The 27,736-nt window shown below is 37.7% G+C and overlaps 1 protein-coding gene across 1 annotated transcript; it reads left to right on the top strand.

Annotated features, from left to right (window-relative positions):
- Window positions 1-232: 232 nt before the first annotated feature.
- Window positions 233-27,736, top strand: TRAM1 (translocation associated membrane protein 1). Its single transcript, XM_054590241.1, has 11 exons — window positions 233-541; window positions 8,477-8,540; window positions 10,484-10,605; window positions 10,720-10,836; window positions 11,432-11,490; window positions 13,393-13,477; window positions 19,117-19,187; window positions 19,294-19,398; window positions 20,355-20,498; window positions 20,807-20,967; window positions 26,128-27,736. The coding sequence occupies exons 1-11, from the start codon at window positions 419-421 to the stop codon at window positions 26,199-26,201; spliced, it is 1,125 nt and encodes a 374-aa protein (XP_054446216.1). The 5' UTR covers window positions 233-418; the 3' UTR covers window positions 26,202-27,736.

Below are 27,736 nucleotides of genomic sequence, written 5' to 3'. Positions count from 1 at the left end.
GTGGCCGCCAACGACCCAGACTCAGCTTGTTAAATACGCACAGGAGGCTCGCGCCTCAACCCTCCGCCTGGCGCGTAGCTCCTTTACCCTCCCTACGCCAGGGCCCACGGCCTCCCATCCTCAGGCGGCGCTGTGGCCTCGCAGGGGAGGCCGCGGTCCAAGCGAGCGCTGTCTCCCTGCCGCGCATGCTCGTGCCCGCTGTGGGCTCGCTTTCTTTTTTTTCTTTTTTTTTTTTTTTTTTCGGGCGGCCCCGGCGGCTGCGTACTGGCTGTGGGATGGGAAGTGAAGCCCAAGCGAGCGGCAGCGGCAGGGCTGTGAGGAGCAGCCTGGGGGAGGCGGCGGCAGCAGCTGGTCGGTGAGCTGCTGGGAAGAGACGAGCCGGGGCAGAGCACCTGCAAGCGCGGGCGGCGGCTTCACCATGGCGATTCGCAGGAAGAGCACCAAGAGCCCTCCGATCCTGAGCCATGAATTCATCGTGCAGAATCACGCGGACATCGTCTCCTGTGTGGCGATGGTCTTCCTGCTGGGGCTTATGTTCGAGGTGAGCCCGATCTGCATCCCAGTCGCTCGGGAGCCGCTTTCCCGGGCCACCGTCGGCCAGGAACCGCGGTGGCTTGGGACAGAAGGAGGTGCTGGCCCCCTGAGGTTCGGGCCTGGGGACGCGGAGCCCAGCCGGGCCTGGCCCGGGGCCGCTGCGTCGCCCCATCTTCGGACGCGCTGCCCTCCCCTCCCGTTGCCGCTGCCGCCCCCTCCCGCCGGCCGCGCAGTTCCTGGTTTCCCGCGAAGGGTTACGTGGCAGCCGGCGAGGGGCCGGCGGCGCGGGGGCGGCTCCTGCTCTGCCGAGCTGGCTGCGGGCCGGTGGGCGGGTTGGTGGGGGTGATGGCCGGCCTAGCCCCCGGGCGCGCCCCGCTGGCGAAAGCTGGACCAAGTGGAGACCAGGCCTCGGGGGCCGGAGAACGCGCGGGCCCGGGGTGCGGGTTGGGGGTCCCGGTAGCACCTAGTTGAGGGTGAACGAGAAACAAACGGAGCCCGGCGTGTGCTGCCCACTGGAAGGGCGGTGCCCGTGGGGAAGCGAGGGATCGCGCGGGTTGGGCACACGAAGGCAAAGCGATTGTTTAAATTCTTGTCTCCAAACTGGTAGTATCACCGGCCAGTTATCCGAACTTTTTGCCCTGACGCTTGCTTAAGATCTCATACATAAATCGAGGTTCTGAACAGCAGTGCCAAGGAGTCCAGTGATGGACTTTCTTTTTGTTTCTTGAAGTAGGAAAGGCTGGAAATGTCAGGCGTGTGTAAATTCTCTTCCCACGTATTTTGAAGACTTAACAGCTGTTGAATGTGGGTATAAACTTTGCGAGGTGAACGCGTAGCATCCTTTGGTTTTTCTTTCCTCTCCCCAGTACACACGCCCGTTCCTTACCTTATTTCCCTTTTTCATTTTTCTCGATAGCCCCTACGGCCTATTCAACAATGTACTAATTATTTTACTTATTTATTGTCTGTTTCCCCCCACTCCTAGAATGTAAGGGCAGACATTTTTGGTTTTTACTAGTCTATTTTCAGTGCCTGGGTGTAGGAACTGCTTAAAAAATAATCTGTTGAATGAGTTACATTACGAATTCTTGAAAAAAACTAGTGGAATAAGACTGCCAGTACCGAAGGATGAGTAAAATTTTTTAATGTAGTTCATGTAGGTTTGTATATGTTGTTATTGGATTACTAATTTATTTTTGCTTTCTTCAAATGAGCTATTCTAAGTCTAAATATAATTTTTTTTTAAAAAATTCCTGATAGTGTCATTTATGTCCACTCAGCCCCTGGTGAAGGAGGGAGTAAGTGCAGTGGAAGGAGAGGTCGAAGGGAACTAACCAATGCATATGCTTGCTCACTTCAGGCTAGGCCTGCGCCACTTACCTACTGCTTGGCCCAAGGCTAAGCCTCAGTTTTTTGCTCTATATAAGGAAATAACATCACCTGTGTTATTCTCACAGCTGGTGATGCAAGGCTCAGACAATATGGTGTGAAGGCACCATATGAGTACTATATCAATGTATGGTATTATTAAAAATGGAATGCTCAACATTTATACTCACTTTCTGAATTTTCTATTTATACTAGGTGTTTTGTTATTAAAAATAGTACTTTTGTATAAATTTGCCATAACCCTCCCCCCAAAAATAAAATAAATTTGCCATAACCCATATCCAATATGGTAAGAATTCCTGGCTTTAAAAATATAATTTAGGCCCTGGCCGGGTGGCTCAGTTGATTGGCGAATCCTCTCGTACACGGAAAGGGTTGCAGGTTCATTCCCTGGTTGGGCAGGATAAGGGAGGCACCTGCTCCATGTTTCTCTCTCACTAGTGATGTCTCTCTGTCTCTCCCCCTCCCCACCTTCCTCTCTCTCTCTAAAATCAATAAGCATATCCTTGGGTGAGGATTTAAAAATACAAGCTATATATATAAAATTTACAAGTATTATTAACTGCAAGATACGTTTACAATGCTTTGAATGTAACGGAATATAAATCAGAAATACTGGCACTTAGAAAGGGTACAGCCTGCCCTGACCAGGTGGCTTAGTTGGTTGGAGCACTGTCTAGGACACCAAAAGATTGCAGGTTTGATCCCTGGTTGGGACACGTACAGGAGGCAACTGATTCCTCCCTCCCTCGCTCTCTCAAAAATCTATAAAAATAGCCTCAGGTGTGAATTTTTAAAAAATTATACATAAAATTAAAAAATAATAAAATAAGTGTTATAACGTTGGCCCTGGCTGGGTGGCTCAGTTGGTTGGATCGTCATCCTGTACACCAGAAGGTTGCTGGTTCCATCCCCAGTCAGGGCACATGCAGGAGGCAAGTGAGCAGTATTTCCCTGCCTCCCGCCCTGTCCCTCTCCTCTTCTCCCTCTGTCCTTTCCTTTCTGTCTAAAAAAATCAGTAAGCATATCCTTGGGTGAGGATTAAAAAGAAAAAGAAAAGAAATGATATAACTTTGCTTTTATGTAAAATAGACATTGTCTTATCGCCTTTCTAGGGAAGTTCACCACCTGTATCGTTTTCTCTCACATGTTAATGATTTTGTTACCAGTGAGTGGATTTTCACCTTTGTGTAAATCTGTAAAATTTGTAAAGCTAAAAAGATAAACAGAGGTCTGAAAAGTTTTTAGAGTCAGTCCAAAAGAGAATGTTAAAGTAGTTTACAAGAGAAGGAAGTTTGGGCAAGTTGAACATTTCTCCTCACCATATGTTAACATTTTAGGGTTTGAAAGCATATTACTACATATGGGAAAAAATGAACTAAGTTTTGCTGTTTGACTTTTAAAATAGTTGCTGATAAATCTCAAAAGCTAACATAGTTACAGAATAACAGTAATTGTACTAGAATGAAAGAGAAGTTGATGATTTTACAGTAGAGCTGTTAAGCCTTTTATGTGACTATATTGAGGAAATGTCAGAATTTATGGTGAAATTGATAAAGCAATGACTTAAGGCATGTCATTTAACTTCTCAGAAATTGTTTCCTTGTCTGTGAAATGGGCTCATTGGCTTACTCTAAGAATAAAGTTAACTAATATACAAAAAGCCTCCCTAGTTAATTGGCATACAGGAGATATGCTGTAAATTGTAACTCTCATTATTCCTTAGATATTTGTCAAAGTCGGGCAATACAAGACAGAAGTTTTATGGGAGAGAAGGACCCAACAATAAGCATATAAAGAGATTATACAGGGCCGGCACAAGTAGGTTTACAGTTGTTTGTACGGAAAATAATACAATAATTAATAAATGATGATACAAGAATAAATTGTGTTTTGGGTACTCACAGGTATAAACCTACTTTTGCCCCACCCTGCATTTACTGAAAATATTGATGAAGTAGTAGTCTCTTTGGGGGAAATGTAAGAGTTTAATTTCCAGGAAACTTCATGTTATCAAAAATTACTTAAGAATTTTGAAATCATGTTTTTACTATAAAATCATGTTTTAGACATCTGTCCGCATAGTGCAAATCATGTTTTATAGTTAATGGCTTCATATTTGAATTAGGAAGGTTGAAAAATGTAAGGATACTTGGGAAGCTTTCCAAAACTGAGGCTACAGAAGAGGAGTTGTGGGTTTTGAAGAGGAATGAATATTTTCTTCTGGAAGGGAGTTACTTTCCAGGTACAGGAATCTAGGTTGTGTGGGCCATGCAGGTTTGGGAGATATTTACAATTATAAGCCCCTTGGAATAGTTCTGTAAGTTTTATTTATTTATTTTTAGAGAGGGGGAAGGGACAGAGAAAGAGAGAGAAACATCAATGTGTGTTTGCCTCTCACGCGCCCCCTGCTGGGGACCTGGCCTGCAACCCAGGCATGTGCCTAACACAGGGAATCGAACCTGCGACCCTTTGGTTTTCAGGTCAGCGCTCAGTCCACTGAGCCACACCAGCTAGGGCAGTTTGTTTATTGTTAAATATGACTTGTCTTGATGCCAACATTTTCTTTTTTTATTTTTTTAAAGAAAAACAATTTTATATAAACTGGTAGGCAAGTGGAATTTAAGAAATTGTGCTTTTATCTTTTAGGCACCCAGTCAATGTAGTAATCACACACCAACCTTTAACAAGTACAAAATAGTTAATGTCTCTGTTTAACAGCAACAACAAAAAATCTAACCCCATTGATGACTACTTAATTAAGATATTCCTGATGTTGCATACAACATAGAATTAAACAGTTCAATACAGTTCAATGTGGTAAACTATTCACAGGATGTATCTGAATAAGCCATTTTTGTGTGTGTGAATGGAGAAAAGTGCTATAAATGTCCAGAACTGTCATAAACAGCAATTTCTACTTTTTAATGTATTACATATTTCTATGGTATATTGTATTCCAAACTAATTTGTCTTACTGTTAATTAACTGTAAAATTAGTTTAAAACACTGCTGGCTGCAGTGTGTGGCTCAGTGGGCCTAGGAATGTGATAACTGGTTTAATTTTTTTATAAACTTCTTGGGGATGTGTAATTTGTATTTGTTTCTCTTTTCTACCTAATGTCACAAGCTAAACTAGCTGGAGGCCAGGCTTTAAATTTTATTTGGGAGCCTAGCATTAAAGGATAATTTTTTTTTTATTTGCTTTTGGAATTTGTTACTAAATCTTCCTTTGAAGAATTGTACTTGTCATTTGTAAGGGACTTATCGTTTTTTTTTAAAGGTTTTACTTATCATGGGGGGGGGAGTGGAAAAAAGGGAGGGAGGGAGAAAGAGAGAGAAACATCACTGTGAGAGAAACATCAATCCAGATGTACCCAGACCAGGGACCAAGCCTGCAACCCAAGCATGTGCCCTGACCGGAAATTAAACCGGTGACTTTTCATTTTGAGGAATGATGTCCAACCAGCTGGAACCTCACCAGTCAGGGTTGTAAGGGATTCTTAAAAAGATCCTTAACTATGAAGTGAGAACCTCATATTCTAAACTAGAAACATCTGTGTGTCTGTGTGTGTGTGTATGAAACCTAAACAAAGGCTAAGAAAATGAGGCTTAATCAATTAAGTTTATTTAAAAATAATTGCATGAAAGCAGTGTTACCCAGGAAATTCATGCCATCATCCTACTCTAATGCATCCATGACTCAAATTGTAACAGGAAGCCTTACTGACCATTCAAGTGACCTTTATATATCTACCACAGTGTAAGCGACTCACTTTAGTGTCATGCCCTGGGTTTTATCACACAGACCTGACTTATTTCCAGATCCTGAATTCTAGTATAGCAGAGGCTCAGCCATAACTTTCCTGTTGATCACTTGTCTCATTCTACTGCTCATATGCTTGCTGTCCAGCTATTTCAAGCTTCTGTGGTCCCTTGGCCCCTTTTTCGTTTCTCTGGTATATTAATCCCCTCATTGCTTTGCTTTCCCTGCAGACCTGACTTACCACACTCTCTTCAGGCCGTCAGCTTCCTTTCCCTCCTGGTCTTTCTCCTCATTCACCCTGCAAATACCCAGCCATCCTTCCAGCCTGCCATCTGCCTTTTCTGTGTCTCCCTATTCATGGATTGTTAAAAGTTGCCTGAGAAATGCACACAATCATGTCGCCCCCACACGACAACATAAATCTTGACCTGGCATCTGTCGCTAAGTACCACTTTGTTCCTTTTCTGTTTTTCAGTCTGCTATGATTGGCTTTCACCCTCACTACTCTGTTGGAATTACTCAAGCTGTGACCACTGATAACTTCTTAAATTTTCCAGTCCATTGCGCTCTTTTCTTGCCACATGTCTTTATTAACCATCCCTTTCTGAAATGTCCTTGGCTTTTGGGGCGTCACACTCTCTACATTCTCTTTCTGCCTCTCTGATCGTTTCTGTCTTTGCCACCAGCTTTTTCTCTGCCCGCTCCACAGTTTGATGTCCTACTTGTGTATGTATACTATACCCTGTCCATAGATTTATGTACTTCCACAGTTTCATGTAAATGCTACCTGTAAATAGAGATGCCCAAATCTTTAAGCTAGAGTCTCCCTGCAGAGTTCCAGGCTTAGGCTTTAGCTACCTACAGAAATCTAAGTTTATCTAGAACTCAGTTCTTTTTCCCCCAAACCTGCTGTTCCTTCTGTATTCCACATTTTTATTAATAATGTTTCTCTTCACTTAGTTGGTTAGGCTACAGGCATCAATACATAATCATTGACTCTCACCTATCAAGGCTTATTCTGCCTTAAAAGTCCCACCTCTGTCCCACTACTACTGCCCTTGTTTGGGCTTTATTATCTTTCATGTGCTTATAAAAATTTTATACTTGACTCACATACTTAATCCAGTTTATATTTTATCTAATATTTATTCAGTAATGTTGATCCATCCATCACCTAATACGTGCCAGGCCTCCCGCTGCTGCCTAAGCATATGGTGATGGGCAGAAACAGGCATAGTCCCTGCTCTTAATGGGGTTTACTTTCCAGTGAGTGAGACAGAAATTATCGAAATAATCACACCAAGAGTATGTGTTTTGAAAGTCAGGCAGTACTCAGATGATCTAACAAAGCACATGGCTTGCTCTAAGAGACAGGGCAGGCTTCCGTGAAAAGGTATGATAGAACTCGAGTCTCAAGGGGGAAGGTTTCTCAACAGTATTTCAAGTGTTGCACAGGCACATCAGACCCTGTGGCAGGAGGAATGTAAGGAGCAAGGGAGCAGGAGGAAATGGTCCGAGTTGAGGCTGGAGGCCCAGCAGAAGTGTCGGACCATGTATTGTTGTACGGGCCGCTTTGGAGATTTTGTTTATCCTAGAAAGAACTGGAGTTCTGTGAAGGATTTTCAGGTGGAGGGAGAGCATGGGGGAGGTGTTCACATGATCAAAAAATGATTCTGGTTGCAATGTGGAATATAGATCTGAGGGGGCTTGAGAGACCACATAGTAAGCCATAGTCGGCCCTCTCCCAAAGAGCACATATGAACTTCCCCCCCTCTTCTCAGAATTCTCTGGTCATGCTCACATAAAATCCAAACTGCTTAACCAACAAGGTCCTTGCTAGCACATGATAGATTTTCTAGGCTTCTGCTGTTTCTGATCTGTGCCCATGCCAGGCCTTGTGTTTACTGCTCCTTGACTTTTGCACTTTCTGTCTTTGCTACCTGTGCTGCCCTCTTCATCCCCCTAGTCAGCTTTTCTTTTCCAGCAAGACAGCTCCCTCACCGTCACCACATCCTCTGAGAAGCCTTTCCAGAACATGCTTCATTCCCCACCCAGGAAAAAAACCCAAAAACCAAAAATGTTTGCTTATACTGAATACCCATTGGCAATGCTTCTACAGTATGATAATTTTGTCTTCCTGGCCCAAGTAAGCTCCTAGTCATCAGGGGTTATATCATTCATCTTTATTATATTTTCTAGTCTAGCACAGCCCTGGTGCCTATAAATATTCAGTAAGCATTCCAGTTTTCTGTTCTGACCACTTTCCTTTTACCAGTAGTCAGGTCAGTTAAATATTTATTGACCACTTAGCTATGCCAGGTGTGTGGGAGAAGAATGCACACGCGCACGCACCCACGCCACAGACCCTACCTTTGATCCGTTTTTATTATGGCAACTGTGCTTCTGTTTCTTTCATTAATTTACATTAAAGTTTTTTTCTTGATAGGAACTGTGTTCATTGTACAGGTCTAGATTAGAGAAACTACCTGTCAAATAACTATTTAATAGAACTGCAGAGAGTATTTCTTTTGAAATCTTACACGATCTTACACAATACACAGGAGTGAATTACACAATCTCATCTAAATTACAGAATGCTCAGATGAATCATATGAAATACCACCCTCAATAATTTGGTGATCAGGAATTCCATTTGTGCATGTCAGGGTGCCACAGGAGCTATGGTGCTCTTGGTTCTTAGATTTGGGGACAGAAGTTGTAATATTTTCCCCCAAACTATTATCTGGGAGGTCACAAATTGACTTGATCTTTTCTTTTCCTTTCTAGGTAACAGCAAAAGCTGCTATCATTTTCGTTACTCTTCAGTACAATGTTACCCTCCCTGCAACAGGTAGGTAGTTTCCTTTTAGAATTTTCTACTTGAGTGGAGGAGTTCCCTTGGACAAATGGGGAAATTTCCATGAAAACACTAGGTTCTTCATTAATTTTCACAAATTTCATTCATGATTAGAACATTATTTTGGTGATTTTGTAATGTAAGATCTAATATTTTTGGTTGACTTCACCCTATATATTAAATGGAAATCAGTTTCATATGTGTTTAATGTTTTTTTTTATATTTTTGTAAATGGGCTTAAAATTTCATTAGAGAACTTTTTTTTTTTACCTTCTCTTCCCTCTGATCTTTTCATAAGAAAATTCTGAGCATAGGTATTTTACATTGTTAAGTATCATTGTTCAGTTAAGGTTTCTGAAGACACAATGTTTAGGTTCAGTTTTTCCAACTGAGTTATGTTTTAGACTACAATAACAATCCTGTTAAGCATATTTTATCTTCATTTTTTTGTTGTGTTCTAGCTATAACATTATTTTAATTAGAGAAGATATCAGTAAGTTCTTGATGTTATTAGCACCCAAACTACACTTTCAGGTTTTATTTCAAAAAGTATTCTAAATTACACTATGTGAAAAACAGGTTGTTACCAGAAGTTGATTGTAGTTGAAAATAGTAATATAATAAACTAACATGGGTAAGGAATGGGATATTCAGTTCATAAAATATTAACACATCAGGTAGCAAACTTATATAACATTGAGTTGGATTTTTGTTCCATTATATAGTGTTGTAAATATTTGCTTGAGTTAGATATAAAATAACTGGAAGCCACAAAGTTATTTTAAAAGCACTTTTACCAATTCCCAAGTATTTAAGCTTTGTTCTGAACAATTTAAAGGATTAAAAACAATTTTAAGTGGCAGTTGTCGCTATCTCTACTGTATATACCGGGTTGGCCAAAAAGCCCGTTTAATTTTTTTCCATAAAAGGCACTTTTTTTCATTTTCACCAGTGAGTAAATAGGCAAAGTAAATTTTCCAGGGCACAACACTTAATGCTGGAGACAGGCTGAACTTTTTGATTTGGGTATTTTGAGTACGTTCACCATCTCCCACTATTGGCTTCCAGTGGGTACAGGCCAGGGGTGCTGCTCAACATCTTCCACTGCGTAAGGCAGCCCCGCAGCAAAGAATCATTTGGCCCAAATGTCAGTAGTGCCAAGAAACTTCGCAAACCACTTTTGATATGTTCAATCAATCACAGCAGTTTCTCCATATACTGCACAAATATTTTTTGCATTTCAGTTGCATTTTTCCCTTTCTTAATAAAGCATAATACACCAAAAATGTTGTGTATCTTCTTCCATCTTCAATGTTAAAATGGCTGCACAAAAGTTCACCAGTTTTGGAAAGTTTTTTAAATGCAAGTTGATATGACAGCTATCACAATACAATCAACAGAATTGTTTCAAATGGCATTAAAGACAGTTAAGTACTACTAGAGCCATCTTATGGGAAAAAACTAAGCAAACTTTGGACAACCCAATAGATAAACAATCAAATACAGGTTAAATCACTTTTTCCTTCAGAATCATAATGTGTCTAGTTGGAAAGTAGAGGCAGAAAGTAAAAAGTTTCAAAGTTTTTTAAAAATACAGGCAAATGGGCTAATCTCTATGCCTGGGATAATGTCAATTTTACAGTCTTCCCAAGTTGCTGAGTGTGGCCACCCCTCCCATGTTTTTTGGTTTTTAATGGCTGTGACTAACATGTGTCAAATCTTTGTAAGTAATTTCGGAAGCTTTTTATTTCTACATAGTCTCCTCAATTTTCATTGTTGCCATGACTCAAGATGTCCAAAAGTAAATTACCATAATGTTTCTGTAATACTTATTTATTAGGTTAGTCATCTTTTGTTTGTTTCCATAACTATGTTGTACTTAGTGCTGTTTTTATAATCTCATGTATATTTTTGTGTATGTCCTTTTTGGCCTTCAGAAGAACAAGCTACTGAATCAGCGTCTTTTTATTACTATGGTATCAAAGATTTGGCTACAATTTTCTTCTACATGCTAGTGGCGATAATTATTCATGCCATAATTCAAGAGTATGTGTTGGATGTAAGTATACAATCTTAGAAATCTATACTTTGTAAAATACTAGCTCTCCATACTGTGATTGTCATAGATTAAATATATTTTATAATCTTAATTATTGATTGTTTTTATTTTTAGAAAATTAACAGGCGAATGCACTTCTCCAAAACGAAACACAGCAAGTTTAACGAATCTGGTCAGCTTAGTGCATTCTACCTATTTTCTTGTATTTGGGGCACATTCATTCTGGTATCTGTAAGTATGCTTAAATTTTCGTCTCTTAAAGTGTTTACGTTATATACCAAGAACAGAAAATGATGTCCTGTTTTTTAATGTAAGCTAACCCTGAACCTTAGAAAATCCCTCTTTTGTGATCTAAGATTAAGATATAAATTAATTTTCATTTGGTGAGTATGTGGACATAATCCTATAAAACTTAGCAGCACCTTGATCTTCTGTCTCCTGGCTGGTGCTCCCTCTTTCCTCAAACCCTCTCTGGTGACCCAAGATAAAATCTTATCTCTCCCACAGCTGGTATACCTCTGTTATATACCATTTCTGTTTTTTGGCTGTTTCATGTTTGTTTGTATAAATGTATTTTTTACTCCACTGGATTGAAAGAATTTAGAAAGCCAGGAATTGTCTCATTTGACTTTGTATGTCTCATTCATTTTCACTTCACTGAAGTAAGCAATTCAACTGAGTTGACAATGACTAAAAAGTTTGACTTCAGGGGTTCTTTGGAGTTTGGTGTGGGGAGTTGTAAATGTGCGAGAAGTAAAAATACGTCTTTATTTTACAAGAAGTTTGCATTATACTCTCAGACTAATTTTTATATCTTCTTTCTTAGGAAAACTACATCTCAGACCCAACTATCTTGTGGAGGGCTTATCCCCCAAACCTGATGACGTAAGTCATTTCTAGCAGACTTTTCATAGTTAAGGACCATGGTCATGTCACTTTGAAGCAGAATTTATTCTTATTCTCTTTTGCACCTTGGGCAAATTCATAAATTGTATGTCTTTGCAGACCCACTACCATTTAAAAAAAAAAAAGTTCCTGTTTTTTTTTTTCATGAATATAATCTTCAGTATGTTTATTAGCTTGAGAATACTGATTATAATAATCTCTAGTTTAGTACTCTCTGTGCTTTCTTTTCCCTCATTCTCTCTCCTCTTCACTGCTGCGTTTCCTCCATAGGTTTGCACCTTTGCTGTCTTCTCTTCACTCCTCCCATTTTTCATTCTCTTGTACTGTGAGCTTGAGGGTAGGGGTGTTTCTTTTTTCACCTTCTAGTCCCCAGAGTTTTTATACAGTGCTATAAGAAGCCTATTGGTTGTAAAGGCATTTAACTTAATTGTTCAGTCTTCAAGCCCAGCTCTAGTACAGCTATTCGAGATTTGTTTGTACTTAGTCTGTATTATCTTTTCCTTTTCTGAATTTGTTATTGTGGTGTATATGTTATGTCATATCCATGCATCCTCTTGACTGTCCCATAATTGTGTCATTTATGTCTTACATTGTGCCCATGCCCACCGAGACTGTCTGTCTGCCTGGACTGCAACAGAAACTCTCGCTTTTTATTTTATGCCCTTTGTCGTGCCAAGCTGTAGGTGCTTATCATCTACACATTGTTTAGTAAATGCACCGTGATGTGAGCATTGGAGAAAAGATGTGAAGGGAATACCATGACCATGCATATCTTCCAGTCCAGCAGTAATATCCACTCTGCTGACTCATTCTAACTCTTTAAAGTTATATTAATTCAATGAACTTTTATAGAATGGGTTATAAACATTTATTTTTTTAATTTTTAAAATATTTTATTTATTTTTAGAAAGAGGGGAAGGGAGGGAGAAAGAGAGGGAGAGAAACATCAGTGTGTGCTTGCCTCTTGCACGCGCCCTACTGGCGACCTGGCCTGCAACCCAGGCATGTGCCCTGAGTGGGAATCCAACCGGCAACCCTTTGGTCTGCAGGCTGGCACTCAGTCCACTGAGCCACACCAGCCAGGGCTGTAGTCACTATATTTATGTGGGACTGTATTTCTCCCTCACTCTCCTGGAAATTATTTTAGATCAGCTTCATGTTTCCTATTTTAGACTTCTGGAGGAGAGGGAGAAGGGAGAATAAAGAGAAAGTGGAAGAACTGGAGGGGTACAGTGTAAAGAGGAGACTGGTGATTCCAGACTGATTAGGATATACCTGCCAGGGAACCCTCCTCTGCCTCATTCCTCCCTTTAATCCTGGTTTGCCTCCACTTACTGGGAGCTCTCAGTGTTCCAACCAGGTACAGTTACCATGTTTCACTAAGAAACAAAGTCAGGATATTTTAAATTGGGATTATGCTCATTTCAGGTGACTTGTAATCAGTGTGCCTTTGCTTTTGTGTCAGCCTTGTGCCTTTCCCTCTTCCTTTTTGAGGAAACCTTATAGATCTGCGCTTTGGTTCCCTCAGTCATGTCCCTTATGTGTTCAGTAACTAACATGACACAAATCAGTATTAATTAACTAATAGACGAGGGACTCTGGTTCTTCCCAGCCAGCTGGCATGTCAACAGGTTTTCTTCAGGCGCTGTCTTTGCTCCTGCAGTTTAACCTAGAGGAACTGACTGATGGTGGAAACTGTGACAGGGGAAGTGGCTGAGGGAGAGTTGTTGAAAGGTAAACAGTATTTATTGTAAGGGCACCTGAAATGAGAACACAAAGGTAACTGCTTAGTATATCCTCATTTCCAGTGTTTGTTTTTAACTTTATTCTTTAAAAATATCAGGCTTTAAAATGTATTTTTTACTTTCTCGTGTTACACAGATTTCAGGTGAAGTTTTTCTACATATTACAGTTGGCTTACTGGTTTCATGCTTTTCCTGAGCTCTACTTCCAGAAAACTAAAAAAGTAAGCTGGGATTTTGTGATTTTTAAATTATCATGTCATTTTTCCCTTTTGTGTCTCTAACCTCCCTCTAACTTCAGCTCTTCCCCCGTTTTCGTCCTAGCTCCTCTCTTTCCACAAACACTAGGTATCCTGAAGTGTTTATGGGGGGGAACTTTTGTCACTGTTTTAACTTGGGAGGAGGGCCCTCCTATGTTTGACATGCTAATTGCTCATTTTGAAGTTATATTAGTAGTAACTTAAAGTAAATTTTGCAATGTGATATTAATTTCATATTATTGGTATAAGTATTAATCAGATTTACTACAACCAAGGGTTCTGTGTGTAATTCCCAAAGAAAAATTCAGTATCGAAAAAAGTAAACGATAGGTAAATATTCACCAGTGAAGCTTTTCCTGAAATGGGTGGAGAATTCCCTTTTTAGCATGTGGGAATGGTGTTTGTTTTATTTGGACAAATAAACTCCTAGAGCACTGCAATGTTCTTTTTCCTAGCTTTACCCTCAGTACTTCTGAAGTCAGACTTCCATAATTTCACAAAGCAACTTTATTTAACTCTTTCTCCTCTAAAGTCTGTTCTTTAGAGGAGAAAGCTCCCTGTTACTTTAAACTAAATTCGAGCTGCTGACCTGTGCTCTAAGGGTGTCTCGTCTGTGCCAGCTCCTCTGGTCCTGTTTTCTTCTGCTCTCTCTGATCTACATTAATAGTCTCTAATTTTATAATGCTAGCACATCAGTTTTTTCTCCTGGATTAGCTTTTCCCTATGATAGATTAATGAAGCACCTTTATTTCCTTTTAGGGGGAGAGATTATTTTTAAGTTCCCATATATGAAGTTATACGTAAGTGAGGATGTGGATAGGCAAGTTTGCTCATGAGTTAATGACTATTGAAGCTGAGTTGTGGATACACAGGGATTCATTTACCTCCCTGTTTGTTGTGTACATATTTACATTTTTCTACATTTAACACATTTTTTAATTGCCTTATTTTAAGATTTCCCAAGTAGAAGTGTTAACAACCAATGACCAGTTTCCCTCTGTCTTCACAAATGACACCATCGCTTACTTCTGTGTGTGCTGCAAATTGTTAATTCATGAGTGTAGTTTCTTGATTCACTGCTGTTTTGTGTTTGTATCATATGTGTCTTTCATCACTGATGTTGTCTGCTATGGTGGAAAAATAGCACCAAATTAAAGTTCACATACTGTGGCGCGAAAGTTCTTTTTATGTTGATTTAAAAAGTAGAATTTTTTTCTAGTTTAAATTGATTGTAAGAATTAGGATAATGACATAAAACCTTTGATCTAGAACTGCCTTTTTTTTTTGCTTTTTCTCAATCCTCAACTGACGGTGTGTTTATTGATTTTTTGGGGTGGTGGGGAAAGAGATATGTATCAGTTGCCTTCCATACACACCCCAACTGGGGATCGAACCCACAACCTCAGTATGTGCCCTGACCAGGAATCAAACCTGCAGCCTTTTGGTGTGTGGGACAGTGCTCCAACCAACTAAACCACCTGGCCAGGGCTGATGTAAAACAGTCTTAAGATAAAATTCTTAAACTCAAAATTTCTAGTAGTCCTTCCATATTCATAAGCACCCAATGTGAACCATAGATATCCTAAAGCTGCACTGTCCAAAACAGTAGTAGCCACTAGTCGCATTTAAATTAATTAAAATTGAATAAAAACAATTGACTTTCTTGGTCACACTAGGCCTATCTCAGTTTCTCATTAGAATCACGTAGCTACACCACCATTTTGATAGGAGAGATAGAAAATGTTTCCATCACTGCGGAGAGTTATTGGGACAGCGCTGCTGAAAATATAGTGTCTCAGTGTCTGAGTCCCATGGTTCAAACGCTGAAAGCTTTCTCATGCACTTTTATACCCATGGACTGTAATACCTCTGGGTTTCGCTATTAATTCATTTGCCTATATTTTGTTCATTGACCATGTTAGTAAAGAGGGATCTCTCAAAGTAATTGTTCATTTTAGTTCTCCAGGCTCTTTTCTTATCAGTTCATGCCAGATGGCATTTCTCCAGAAACGCAATCTAATTTTTATGGAATAATTTGCATAACTTAGAACTTAACTGAAACTATTTTTAACACCTACATATTACAGTCAAAAGTAACTGTTTCAAGTAATTAACATAACTTGAAAGTAACAGCTGCGTATGTGTTAAACAGTTTCCTAAAATTTACTTTGAAAATTATTTTTGGAAGAACTCTTTACTGAAAGAAACTAGTGATTGTGTTGAGCCGATCCTACAGAGAAATGAAGACAGAAAGGAACACTGTTGGTAGCAGTTCAAGAGGTGCTACCAACCAAAACTGAGTCATGAATAACTCAGTTTTTCTTAAGAATATTTTAATTACATATAATATGTACACTTCGATATAAACAATCCCCCATTTTGCCCATGAAAAGATTCAAAATGTAATTTCTTAGCCAAATTGAATGTATGAAGTTTCAGGGAAATGTGGATGAGACAGTCAAATGTGTTATTTCTGCTATTCAGTTAATTTAATTATACATACAAAAACTATTATATGAAGTATATTAAATTAGAAATGATACCTTTTTCCCCACTCGTACTTCATGAAACTTATATTTATACTTTTCATATGCAACCTTATTAATATATCATTTATCACTAGAGCCACTTTTTGAATCATCTAATTCAGTTTTTCCAAGTAACATCTTCTTACTGATTCTTCACTAGAACTCTAAGCATTTAGAAATGATACTGACTGAGGTTTTATAGGTTATTATAATGTGAGAGCTTTGAAAACATAAATATGAGATGGCTCATCTGTGGTTTAGGAGGAATCTCTTTGCCTTATATTTGGGCATATATGTGATGCTCACTTTAAAGTTTGTTTTTTTTAGTATAGTATACTTAAAAGTATTTTTTTTAAAGATTTTATTTATTTTTAGACAGAAGGGAAGGGAAGGAGAGAGGGAGAGAAACATCAATGCGTGGTTGCCTCTCAAGCATCCCCCACTGGGGACCTGGCCCACAACCCAGGCATGTGCCCTGACTGGGAATTGAACTGGCGACCCTTCGGTTCACAGGCTAGGGCTCAGTCCACTGAGCCACACCAGCCAGGGCAAGAAAAGCATTTTTTAAGAAAAATACAGAAATTCACTAAAGTATATGGCCGAACTTTTTAATAAAAAGTTCTTGGAATAACAACCAAAATGTCACTTGAAATTATTTATAATTTTAGCATTTGGTTTGATTTAGTGTTCTATAGTTAATAGATTTTCCTTGGAAAATGAGAATATCAGAATTGTAAACCATTGTTCCATGACTTCAGTCTTACATAAACTGCATGAACATTAACATTAAGAATATATAAGCAGCCCTGGCCCGTGTGGCTCAGTGGGTTGCAGCATCATCCTGTGGCTGAAGGGTTGCCGGTTTGATCCCCAGTCTGGGCCCTTGTGGGAGAGAGCCAATGAGTGTTTCTCTCCTCCCCCTCCCCTACATCCTGTCTCCCTTCCTTTCTCTCTAAAAGCAATGAAAAAAAAAAGGTTCTTGGGTAAGGATTTTTAAAAAAAGAATATATAAGCAGTTGGCAAAGCTTTTCTAATGACTCATTTTTGTTATATATTTTTCCATTTGAGTATTAAAAAGCTTTTAACCTTTAAACAAACAAGCAAAACATCATTTCTGGCTCCTGGTAGGAAAAGTTTATTTACATAACAAAATCTTCTGTAGCAAATCATGTCTCGAGCATGTATATACCATATTGAATTACTTTTATTACACTACAACTGAGTTCCGAAATGATTATGAGAGAAGACAGAGGTTCCCCTCTCTCCTTTGGTAAGGAGAAATATTTCATCCGAAGTTTGAACATTATGTGGAGAGGATCTTAAGATGGATTATTCACAGAGATAATTATCTCCAGTTGGAAGAACACTACTTGGTATTGCGTCTTGGGAATTTTCCCTGAGAGTCTCCAAACATAGTACTATCTATAGGCCTATTCAACTGCCTTAATGTCGTCTAACACTTGATCTTTGTACCCTTGTTACTAGAGGAGTGTTTTCCATTTCAAAACTACACTACTTCTCAGAAGACTCAATGAAGTAACTATCTACTGAAATGACACACAGCAATGTATGTCCAGGTTTCCCCCACTCTACAAAAATAGAGTATTTCTACGAAACCTTCATCGGATGAAATGCCATACAGCAAAGAAGCAATTTGCCTTGCTAACGGATGCACAACGTAACTCAAGATAAAGTACAGATGCTCCCAGATGCAGTTCAAAGCCACAGCAGCCGCTGCTGGGTGCCGGCCGTAGTTCCCAGGGAAGGGCTTGGTGGGGCCCCCGCTTTTCTCTCATGCCTCACTGCCAAACATGCTGAACGTCCTTTTCACATCTTGCCTTTTTTTGAACAATCCTCTTTGGATTTCTTTCAGTTATAAAAAACAGATACTGATGTAGTCCTTTGTAAAAGCGAAGTGGTACAAAGTGACCTTCGGAAAAGCAGGGGGACGCCTGTGTGTGGAAAACGGCCAAGATCAGAGAGAGTAGAAATGCGAGGCACTGGCATCTCATATTAACAACTGTATTGGGCTCATCATTGTATTTTGCGAACATTTTTTACTGCAACCCAAGATGAAAACTAGATTTTATATCACAGCCCTGTGTTTGTATGTGTGTTTGTGTGTGTGTAAAATCTGGAATAAAATTTTCATGAGACAATACAATGTGCTTGCTGTACACTGTAGCGTTTTCTATTCTGTTTCATATTTTAAAAGAGGTTACTGTGATCCCCTAAATTGATTTCATTATCCATTAAAAAAACACAACACTGTTTCTAAGATAACCAGGTTGCTAGGTACTATGGAAGAATAAAAGAAACAAAACCAGAATGTGGGTATTTAGCTGACAAGGTTATTAAGAAGAGGAAGAATATATAATTAGGTGGGATCTACATGAGAAGATACAATATTAACCCTTGATTTTAATGACTATAACTGATAATTAAAGGGATTAAAGGCATGAGCTAGGTCTTGCCCAGGTAGCTCAGTTAGTTAGAGCATCATCCTGATAAGCTAAGGTCATGGGTGCAGTCCCCAGTCAGGGCACAAGCAAGAATCAACCAATGAGTGCGTAAGTAAGTGGAACAACAAATCAGTCTCCCACTCTCTCCCCACCTCCTTCCCTCTCTCCCCTGCCTCTCTAAAATCAGTAAATCTAAAAATAAAATAAAGACATAAGCTAAAAAATGTAAATACTGTTTTACATAAAAGCATCTCTACTGCTAAGCATAGTAATTTTAATGTTAGACATTCTCATGGGTATTAGTACTGTCGTTTAATAAACGTTTATTATAAAAAGAACCGTAGATCTTAGGACTGAAAGGGATTTTGAGTTCATCTAACTCAAGCAAACCCAAGTACTCTTCACATGTTACAGATGAGGTGGCTGAAGCCAGGCGAGTTAAATGACTTGTGAAAACCATGCTGTTAACTGGGATGAGCAGCTGGGGTAGGGTATGGTGGCAGAATAGCCTTCAGGTCTTCCATGATAGTATGCTTTTCACCCTATCACATTGCTCCTGAAGAACAGAAATGTTTCAGCATGTTTCATCTATGATGCAATTTTCTATTTACAGGAGGATATTCCTCGGCAACTTGTCTACATAGGTCTTTACCTCTTTCACATTGCTGGAGCTTATCTTTTGAAGTAAGTTGGGATTTTTCTTGGTTGTGCATATGGACTGGGTAGACAGTATGCTAAACTGTCTTATCTGATAAGTAACTTTTACATTTTAAATTTGTTCTTTTAACAGCTTGAATCATCTGGGACTTGTTCTTTTGGTGCCACATTATTTTGTTGAATTTCTTTTCCACATTTCCCGCCTGTTTTATTTCACTGATGAAAAGTACCAGAAAGGGTAAGTTGGCTAGCCATTCTTTTTTTCATGTAATTAAAGCCAGTGCCTGTGTTGCCAAGGGCCATGCTGTGAGCAGTTATATCACTTTATTAGTTGTTAGTAGCAGCCTTAAAGATTTTATTTATTTACTTTTAGAGAGAGAGGGCGTGAGGGAGAAAGGGAGCGAAACATCAGTGTGTGAGATACATCAATTGGTTGCCTCTTGCACCTCCCCAACTGGGGACCTGGCCCGCACCCCAGGCTTGTGCCCTGACTGGAAATCAAACCAGCAACTCTTTGGTTCTCAGGCCGACGCCGAATCCACTGAGCAACACTGGCCAGGGCTAAAATGGAGTCTTTTTTAGGCTAGAGAGAGATTATGTTGGAAGTTATAATTCTGAAGGCATTTGGGGTTTACTTTTCTAATTTTTCCAATCTTAATGCATGTTTTTCTTTTGGACAAGAAATAGTAGGAAGGTGAACTTTGAGAAGAAAATGAAATAATAGGTATATAACCTTAAAGATATTAAAATATTTTGATGGGAAAATTCATCTGAAAACAGAATTGAAGCGGTATGACTGTAAAGAGTGTAAAATCTTAAGAGTAAAACTAGGACTCTTAAATGATAATTGGTGTCCTTTTCACAGCACAGGTTTTGTTGTGTTTTGTCCAGCAGTTTTCAAAATTACAATATATACCATTAATTCTGAGGGTCATTAATAGTAGCTATATTTTTTAAAATGATCAGCTAAACCAAAAATAAACATTTCTTTACTGGACTTCTAGAACTTTAAATAGGCTGACATGTTATCTGTGAGAGTGTGATAAAACATAGCATCTTCCAAACATTTTACTTGCAGAACCCTTTTTGTAGAAAAATAAGAAATGCTGTCTACTTAATAGAATCTGATTCCTACTAGAATATTTTCTTATTGTTGCAATTTTATGAATTTGACTTATGACATTTTTCTTCCAGATTTTCTCTGTGGGCAGTTCTGTTTGTTTTGGGAAGACTTCTGACTTTAATTCTCTCTGTACTCACTGTTGGCTTTGGCCTTGCAAGAGCAGAGAACCAGAAGCTGGATTTCAGCACTGGAAACTTCAATGTGTTGGCTGTAAGGTACGTCAGTTTAACATCTTTCTCCCTTTGTACAGCTGTATAGTGTGTAGTTAAGGATACGAATTGCATACAGATACGGAGGTTAGGGAAAATGCTCATTTGATTTGAATTTATACCTGTTTTATATGTCCATATTTAAATACCAAAGCATTTATTTAACTGGGATTAGTTATTAATGGGATAATTATTTATTAACATAATCTTAGGAATTTAGCACTAAATTAATACTATCAAAACAAGATAGACTATGCAATAGCACTGTTTTGATGCATTCTACTTTTTTTTTTTTTTCCACTTTATATTCTCAGAATTGCTGTTCTGGCATCAATTTGTATTACCCAAGCATTCATGATGTGGAAGTTCATTAATTTTCAGCTTCGGAGGTGGAGGGAACATTCTACTTTTCAGGCACCAACTGTGAAGAAGAAACCAACAGTGACAAAAGGCAGATCTTCTAGAAAAGGAACAGGTTTGTATCCAGTAAACAGTGAAAAACCTGGGGTAGAAAACATTTTAAGTTCTTTTCTTTTTTAAAAGATTTTATTTATTTTATCATTAGACAGAGGGGAAGGGACGGAGAAAGAGAAGGAGAGAAACATCAATGTGTGGTTGCCTCATGCACCCTGCTAGGGACCTGGCCTGCAACTCAGGCATGTGCCCTGACTGGGAATTGAACTGGTGATCCTTTTGTTCACAGGCCGGCACTCAATCCTCTGAGCCACGCCAGTGAGGGATAGAAAACATTTTTAAAAAATGTTTTAGGTCTTATTTAATATCTTACTAAGATTTAAAAGTCCTATAAAGAAAATTTTATTCTACTTCTACGCAAAATTAGAGGCAAGGTAATCTTTCCCCATTCTACAGTTTGGTGATTCCCTAAGTGTCAGTTATTTCTCTCAAAAGCTGTCCACTCAGTTTCTCTCTCAGAAGCATTCCTTGCCTGACTGCTTTGAGCCACTATAGACCAATGTATGAGATCTGTCCAGAAGGTATCCAGCCATGTAATATGAAAAATAGAGGTATTTATTACAGTCATTGTTTTGCATATTGATATCCATTTGTCCCTGCACTGTTTGTTGAAGAGACCAATCTTTTGAATTGTCTTGATGCTTTTATTGAAAATCAGTTGATTATAAAAGTAAGAATTTATTTCTGGACTCTCAATTCTGTTCTTTTAATCTGTGTATCTGTTCCTATCCCAGTACCATACTGTCCTAATTACCATAGCTTTATAGTAAGTTTTGAAATTAAGAAATGCGAGTTATCCAGTTTTGTTCTTTTTCATGTTATTCTGGGTTCTTTGCACCCATATGAATTTTAGAGTGACCTATCACTTTCTGCAAAGAAACCATTTGGGCATTTGATGTGGACTACTTCGAATCTGTAGACTGACTTGCGGGGGGAAGTATGAATATGCATGTGTTTCCATTTGGTGGGTGAGGGGGTTTTTCATTTCTTTGTGTTAAATTTTGTAGTTTTCACTGTGTAAGTCTTGCACTTCTTTTGTTAAATTTATTCTAAGTATTTTATTCATTTTGATGCCATTGTAAATAGAACTATCTTTTTAATATCAGTTTTGGATTTTTCATTACCAGTACATAAAAATATAACTGATTTTTGCATATTGATCTTATTTCTTGCAACATTGCTGAACTTAGTAGGTTTTTAAATTATTATTTAATAGTAGTATTTATGAAGATACCTTTGCATTTTCAGTATGCAGGATCGTGTCATCTACAAATAGGGAATGTTTTACTTCTTGTCCAGTCCGGATGGCTTTTATTTCTTTTTTTCCCACCAAATTACCCTGGCTGAAACCTCCAGAAAACTGTTGAATAGAAGTGTCAAGAGCAGGGGGACTTTCTACCGTTGGACTTGATCTTAGGGGGAAGGCATCCAGTCTTTTACTATGTGTGATGTTACCTGTGGGTTTTTCTTAAATGGTTTTATTCAGGTCGAAAAAGTTCCCTTCTATTCCCAGTTTGCATTTTTTATTATGAAAGGCTGTTAGATTTTGTCACTTGCATTTTCTGCATATACTGAGATCATCAAATGACTTTTGTCTTTTATTCTATTGCTGTCAAAGATTACAGTGTTTGATTCTTGAATGTTGAGCCAACAGCGCATTCCTGGGGTAAATCTCACACGGTCATGGTCTGTGATCTTCAGATAATGCTTGAGTTGGTGTGCTAGTATTTTTGAGCATTTATGTCTATATTCACAAAGAATACTGATGTATATTTTTTGTAATGTATCGATTCTCAAATATAAATCCAATCTTGCATTCTTTGCATAAGCCCAAGTTGATGATGATAATATATCCCCTTTGCTGGATTGATTTCTTTCAATATTTTGTGAGAATTTTGCCATTTGTGTTCATGTAAAAAATGAGTCTGTAATGAGCCATCCCCCCATCCCTTTTCTTTTGTAATATTCTTGTCTGGTTTTGGTACCAGAGTTATGCTAGCTTTACAGAAAATCTTGGGCAGTCTGTCCTTTCTGTAACATTGGTATTATTTTTTATTTAAATGTTTGGAGAGATTTACCAGTGAAACTGTCTAACCTAGGGTGTTCATTATTTTTTTTTAAACTTTTTTATTTATTGGGGTGACTTGGTTAGTAAAATTATATAGGTTTCAGGTGTACAATTCTATAATATGTCTTCTCTACATTGTATTGTGTGTTTACCACTGCCCGTGGAGTCTCCTTCCGTCACCTAGAGTGTTCTTTATAGAAAGGTTTTTAACAACAGATTCACATTCTTTAATAGATAATAGATTATTCAGATTTTTCTATCAGTGTATCTCTTTTGGTAAGTTGTGTTTTTCAAGAAATTTGTTCATTTTGTCTGAATTTGCAAATATATTGATGTAAAATTATTCATAATATCATCTTGCTATCTTATTACTGCCTGTAGGACAGCAGCGATTTCCATTTTTCATATCTTGTGTTAGTAATTTATACCTTTCTCTTTTTTTCCATCAGAGAAGAACCAACACCTGTCTCTTTTTTTGTTGATTTTTCTTAGTTGTGTCATTTATTTTTGTTCCTCTTTTCCTTTTTTGGATTTCGTTTGCTACTTTGTTATTGTTTACCTTCTTGAGATGGATCTCTAGGTCTTTGATTTTTATCCCTTTATGTGAATTACTTGTGGTTAAGGACAGACTTTCCCTCTCAGCACTGCTTAGGTAGATTTCACAAGTTTTGATAGGTCTTTTTCATTATTATTCAGTTTAAAATATTTTGTAATTCCAATTGTGATTTCTTTCTATGACCCATGGCTTATGTATGATACAAGTACCTTGTTAAATTTACAACTATATAAGCATTTTCTAGTTTTCTTTTTGTTACTGATTTCTAGCTTAATTCCACCTTGGTTAAAAAAATACTCTGAATGACTTTGTTGAGACTCTGATTATGGCTCACCGTGTATTTAGTTTTGTACTTCAAAAGGATGCATAATCTGCATTTGTTGGGTAATATTTCTCTAGGTGTCAGGTCCAATTTAATTGTGTTGTTCAGTCTTCTGTCTTTACTGATTTTGTGGAAGGAGTTCTGCTTGTTCAGCCAGTTACTGCAAAAGGTATTGACAATTTCTCCTTGTAGCTTGTATTTTTGCTTTAAATATTTTGAAGATGTGTTACAGGTTCATCAAAATTTAGGGTTCTTATAAATTCCTGTGGACTTTGTCCTTTCTTTAGTTTGTCTGAATTTACTCGAGCTACACCATCTTTGTTGTGGTAAAGTATTATCATGGTGTATCTTTCCATATATGTTTCTACTTGAAACCTTTCTTTGTCCTTAAATATAACTTGTGTCTCTTATAAACATCATATAATTGGATTTTTTTCACTCAGCCTAATAATTACTGTCTTTGTTTTTGGCAGTTATCCTGTGATGTACCTGGGTGTGATTTTCTTTGTTTTTATCCTGCTCTGTGTTATGTAGAGCTTCTTGAATCTTGGCTTGGTCTCTTTTATGATATTTGGAAAAATCCTTGACCATTACCTCTTCAAATATTGCTTTGGCCTCATCCTCTTTCTCCTGTCTTTCTGGGACTCCAATGTACATGTTAAACAAACCCTTTTACCCTTTTTCTTAACTAATATCTTCTTATAACTTTCTGTATTTCTCATCCTTTTTTCATCTATTTTGATCTGAGTATTAATTAATCTAGTTCACTAACCTCTTCTGTTGGGCCTAATCTGCTATTAAACTCATTTATTAAATTTATATTTAATCACTGTATTTTATAAGTTCTGCAATTAAAGATTTTAGTTCTCTGGTGAAATTCTCCATCCTTTTAATTTATTTTTATTAATCATTGTTCTTATCTGACAACTACAGGTCTGAATCTCCTGAGGACCTATTTTTGATACTTTTTTCCTCTTAGTTTTTAGTCATTTGGTCTTGTTTTCTGGCATGCTTGCTAATATTTAATTTTTGCTAATAAATTTTGTGTAAAATGTGTGGACGCTCAGGATAAATTTATAGAAGTTCTGGGTTGAGTCTGGGTAAATCATTCTGTCTCATCAAAACTGATCTGTTTCTAGTTTGCTCTCATTTCTAGGACATAAACTGTTTATAAGGGCTTTCGTCCTGATGGACCCCGAATTCAGGTTTTTGTCTTCCTGTCATTTGTGAGCCTCCCCAAATCTCTGTGTCGTTTTGTACTTTCCTTAGGAGTTGCTTTCTGCTTGAGTTCTGTGAGTCTAACTTGGTACATGCACATTTAGTAATTGGAAAATACCTTGAGGGAAAAATACACATAGCTGCCTTGGTTTTTTTCAAGCACCTTTAAAGAGCCTTTTTTGTATTCAACTTTAATAGGTTTTTTTGGAGGGAAGGTTAGTCTGACATCAGTAATTCCATCATAGTTTGAAAAAGAAGGCCATGATACACTCTTAAACATAAAAGTTATCATTCTAAATGCCAGCTTTTAGTATGTATTAAGAAAATATATTCCCAAGAACTTTGCTCAAATGTGAAAGGTTCTTTATTTCTCCTAAAAGCACTGTTCTAAAGACTATTTTCAGATTCTTGTAATTGTTTCTTAGAGTTTTATCTTCACGTATTTCTGCTTTCAGTATTACTTTCTCTCTTTGTGTATTGAGATCTAATGTTTATAATTACTTTTAATTTGCTACTTTCAATTCTGTGTTTAAATCAGGTTTTATGATTGGTTGAATGCTAGTAAAGGTTAAGCACTGGTACCCTGGCCAGTGTGGCTCAGTTGGTTGGAGCATCCTTTCGTAAACCGAAAGGTCACAGGGTTTGATTTCCGGGCAGGGCACATAGCTAGGTTGTGGGTTGGTCCCCAGTCAGGGCACATTGGAAGGGCAACCAGTCGATGTCTCTCTCACATTGATGTTTCTCTCCCTCTCTCTCTTCCTCCCTTCCCCTCTCTCCTGAAATCAATAAGCATGTCTTAGGGTAAGGATAAAACAATAATAACTTAAAAAATTTTTTAAACTATTAAAAGAAAAGATTGAGCACTGGTGAATGAGTTTCACCTGTGAGCATAAAACTAAATATTGAATTTAAAATTTTCTTTTCAGAAGGCCCTTTATGTATAAAGACATTTGTGTTTCTTCATGAAAGAGAGTGACACTGATTCTTCTCTTTTCAGAAAATGGTGTAAATGGAACATTAACTTCAAATGGAGCAGACTCTCCACGTAATAGAAAAGAGAAATCTTCATAATGAATTATAATCTAATTGATTAATGTCCCCAAAGAAATCTGCTTTTTACTGTATCTTTCAGCACTAGAGGTTTTCTTTTTTTTTTTTTTTTTTTTTTTTCCTGTTTTTAAGATGCAGTCTGTGCTCTTTGGTTCTTGCTGGTGTACTGTTTCATGCATTTTTTTAAAGGGCAAATGAGGGGGAGGATAATTACTGTGCGTGAAAAAAAATATTTTAGCTTAGACTAAGCTACTTGCCTTTAAAACAGTTTAGGGACCACCACCATATTTTACTTTGTTTTTTTAACTTTGAACATTTTTCTAATGATTTGGAAAGATAACTATTTACAAAAATTCTACCTATCAATGATACAATTTCTTGCTCTCACTGATTTTTTTATATTAGCAAGATGGCCTCTTCCAGCCAGGTCATATTTTTTAAGTTATCTTTCAGAGTAAAACGGAAATAATACAAGGTTGGGTGTTAAACTTTAATGTTTTCAGTGTTCTCTAATTTTTAGGAATTTTGTAGTCTTTACACCAGGGAAAAAAGATTTGTAAATTCACCAAAATAATAGTTTGCTTTAGTTTATAGGTAGTGGTTGTTAGTGTTACATCCCATTTTTTTAAGGGGAAAAAAAATGCTGTTGGTTACAATGTGGAGATTTATTGCCATATTTGTTGAATCAAAACATCTATTAACATAAAAGTACTTGTAAAGTAAAATCTTTCTTGTGCATTTTCAACACTTGTAAACAGGAGATGAGAAAATTAAATATTTACTATAAAGAAAAAATCTAATGTAGCCCTTTTTGATATGTTTGTTAATAATGATCCTTAATGGGGCTTGTCATAAGTTCGATATGCACAGCATCTTAGAAAAAGCATTGTTTAACCTGCAAACCCATTTTAAAAATAATGCCTACTTGATTTATATCTATAAAAAGAATGTCAGGTAATTATATTTGGAAAACATTTAATGCACTAACCTTAAAGAAATTGAAAATTCAGGTGGATAAATAGTCTTTAAAAAAGACAGTGCTTTATGTTATAACTATAGCTTTGGTCCCATCTTTAATTGAGAAGCATTTATCTGTATAAAACATATTTTTGGATAAAAATATATATATATTTGTATCTCTACAGAAAGGCTCTAAGAAACATTTGAGTAAAACATTTGGTTCTCTTTTCTATAATTATCCCTTAAAATCCTTGTAGTTGTATTTGTTTCGTTGTTGTTGGTACTGTCTTTACAGTACATATATTGCTCCTTTTGGTGTTCACATCTTGTTCCTCACTTCTCATCTTAGTCATCAGCTCATTTTTGTGCCGTTTTGAATACGAAAGGTGCAGGCCTGGTAGGTCTGCAGTGTAAGAAGTTGCCATGCTGCTAAAGTCGTGCTTTGTTTCCAGCTGTTCACCTACTTCCTGGAAAAAGTAGTAGCTCTCTGTAGCATCATGGAGTTTCAAACCAAATTTTTGCCATTAAAAACTGGCATTATATTGAACCATTCATTGAGAAATCAATCAAAATAAAATTTTTACTTTTACAAGCTA

This window comes from Pteronotus mesoamericanus, unplaced genomic scaffold (genome assembly GCF_021234165.1).
Source record: "Pteronotus mesoamericanus isolate MK-2021 breed Mesoamerican mustached bat unplaced genomic scaffold, CSHL_Meso_final scaffold_174, whole genome shotgun sequence".
In the NCBI taxonomy this organism is placed as follows: Eukaryota; Metazoa; Chordata; class Mammalia; order Chiroptera; family Mormoopidae; genus Pteronotus; species Pteronotus mesoamericanus.
The sequence above is the reverse complement of the archived record's forward strand: the minus strand, read 5'-3'. Positions and strand labels throughout refer to the sequence as shown.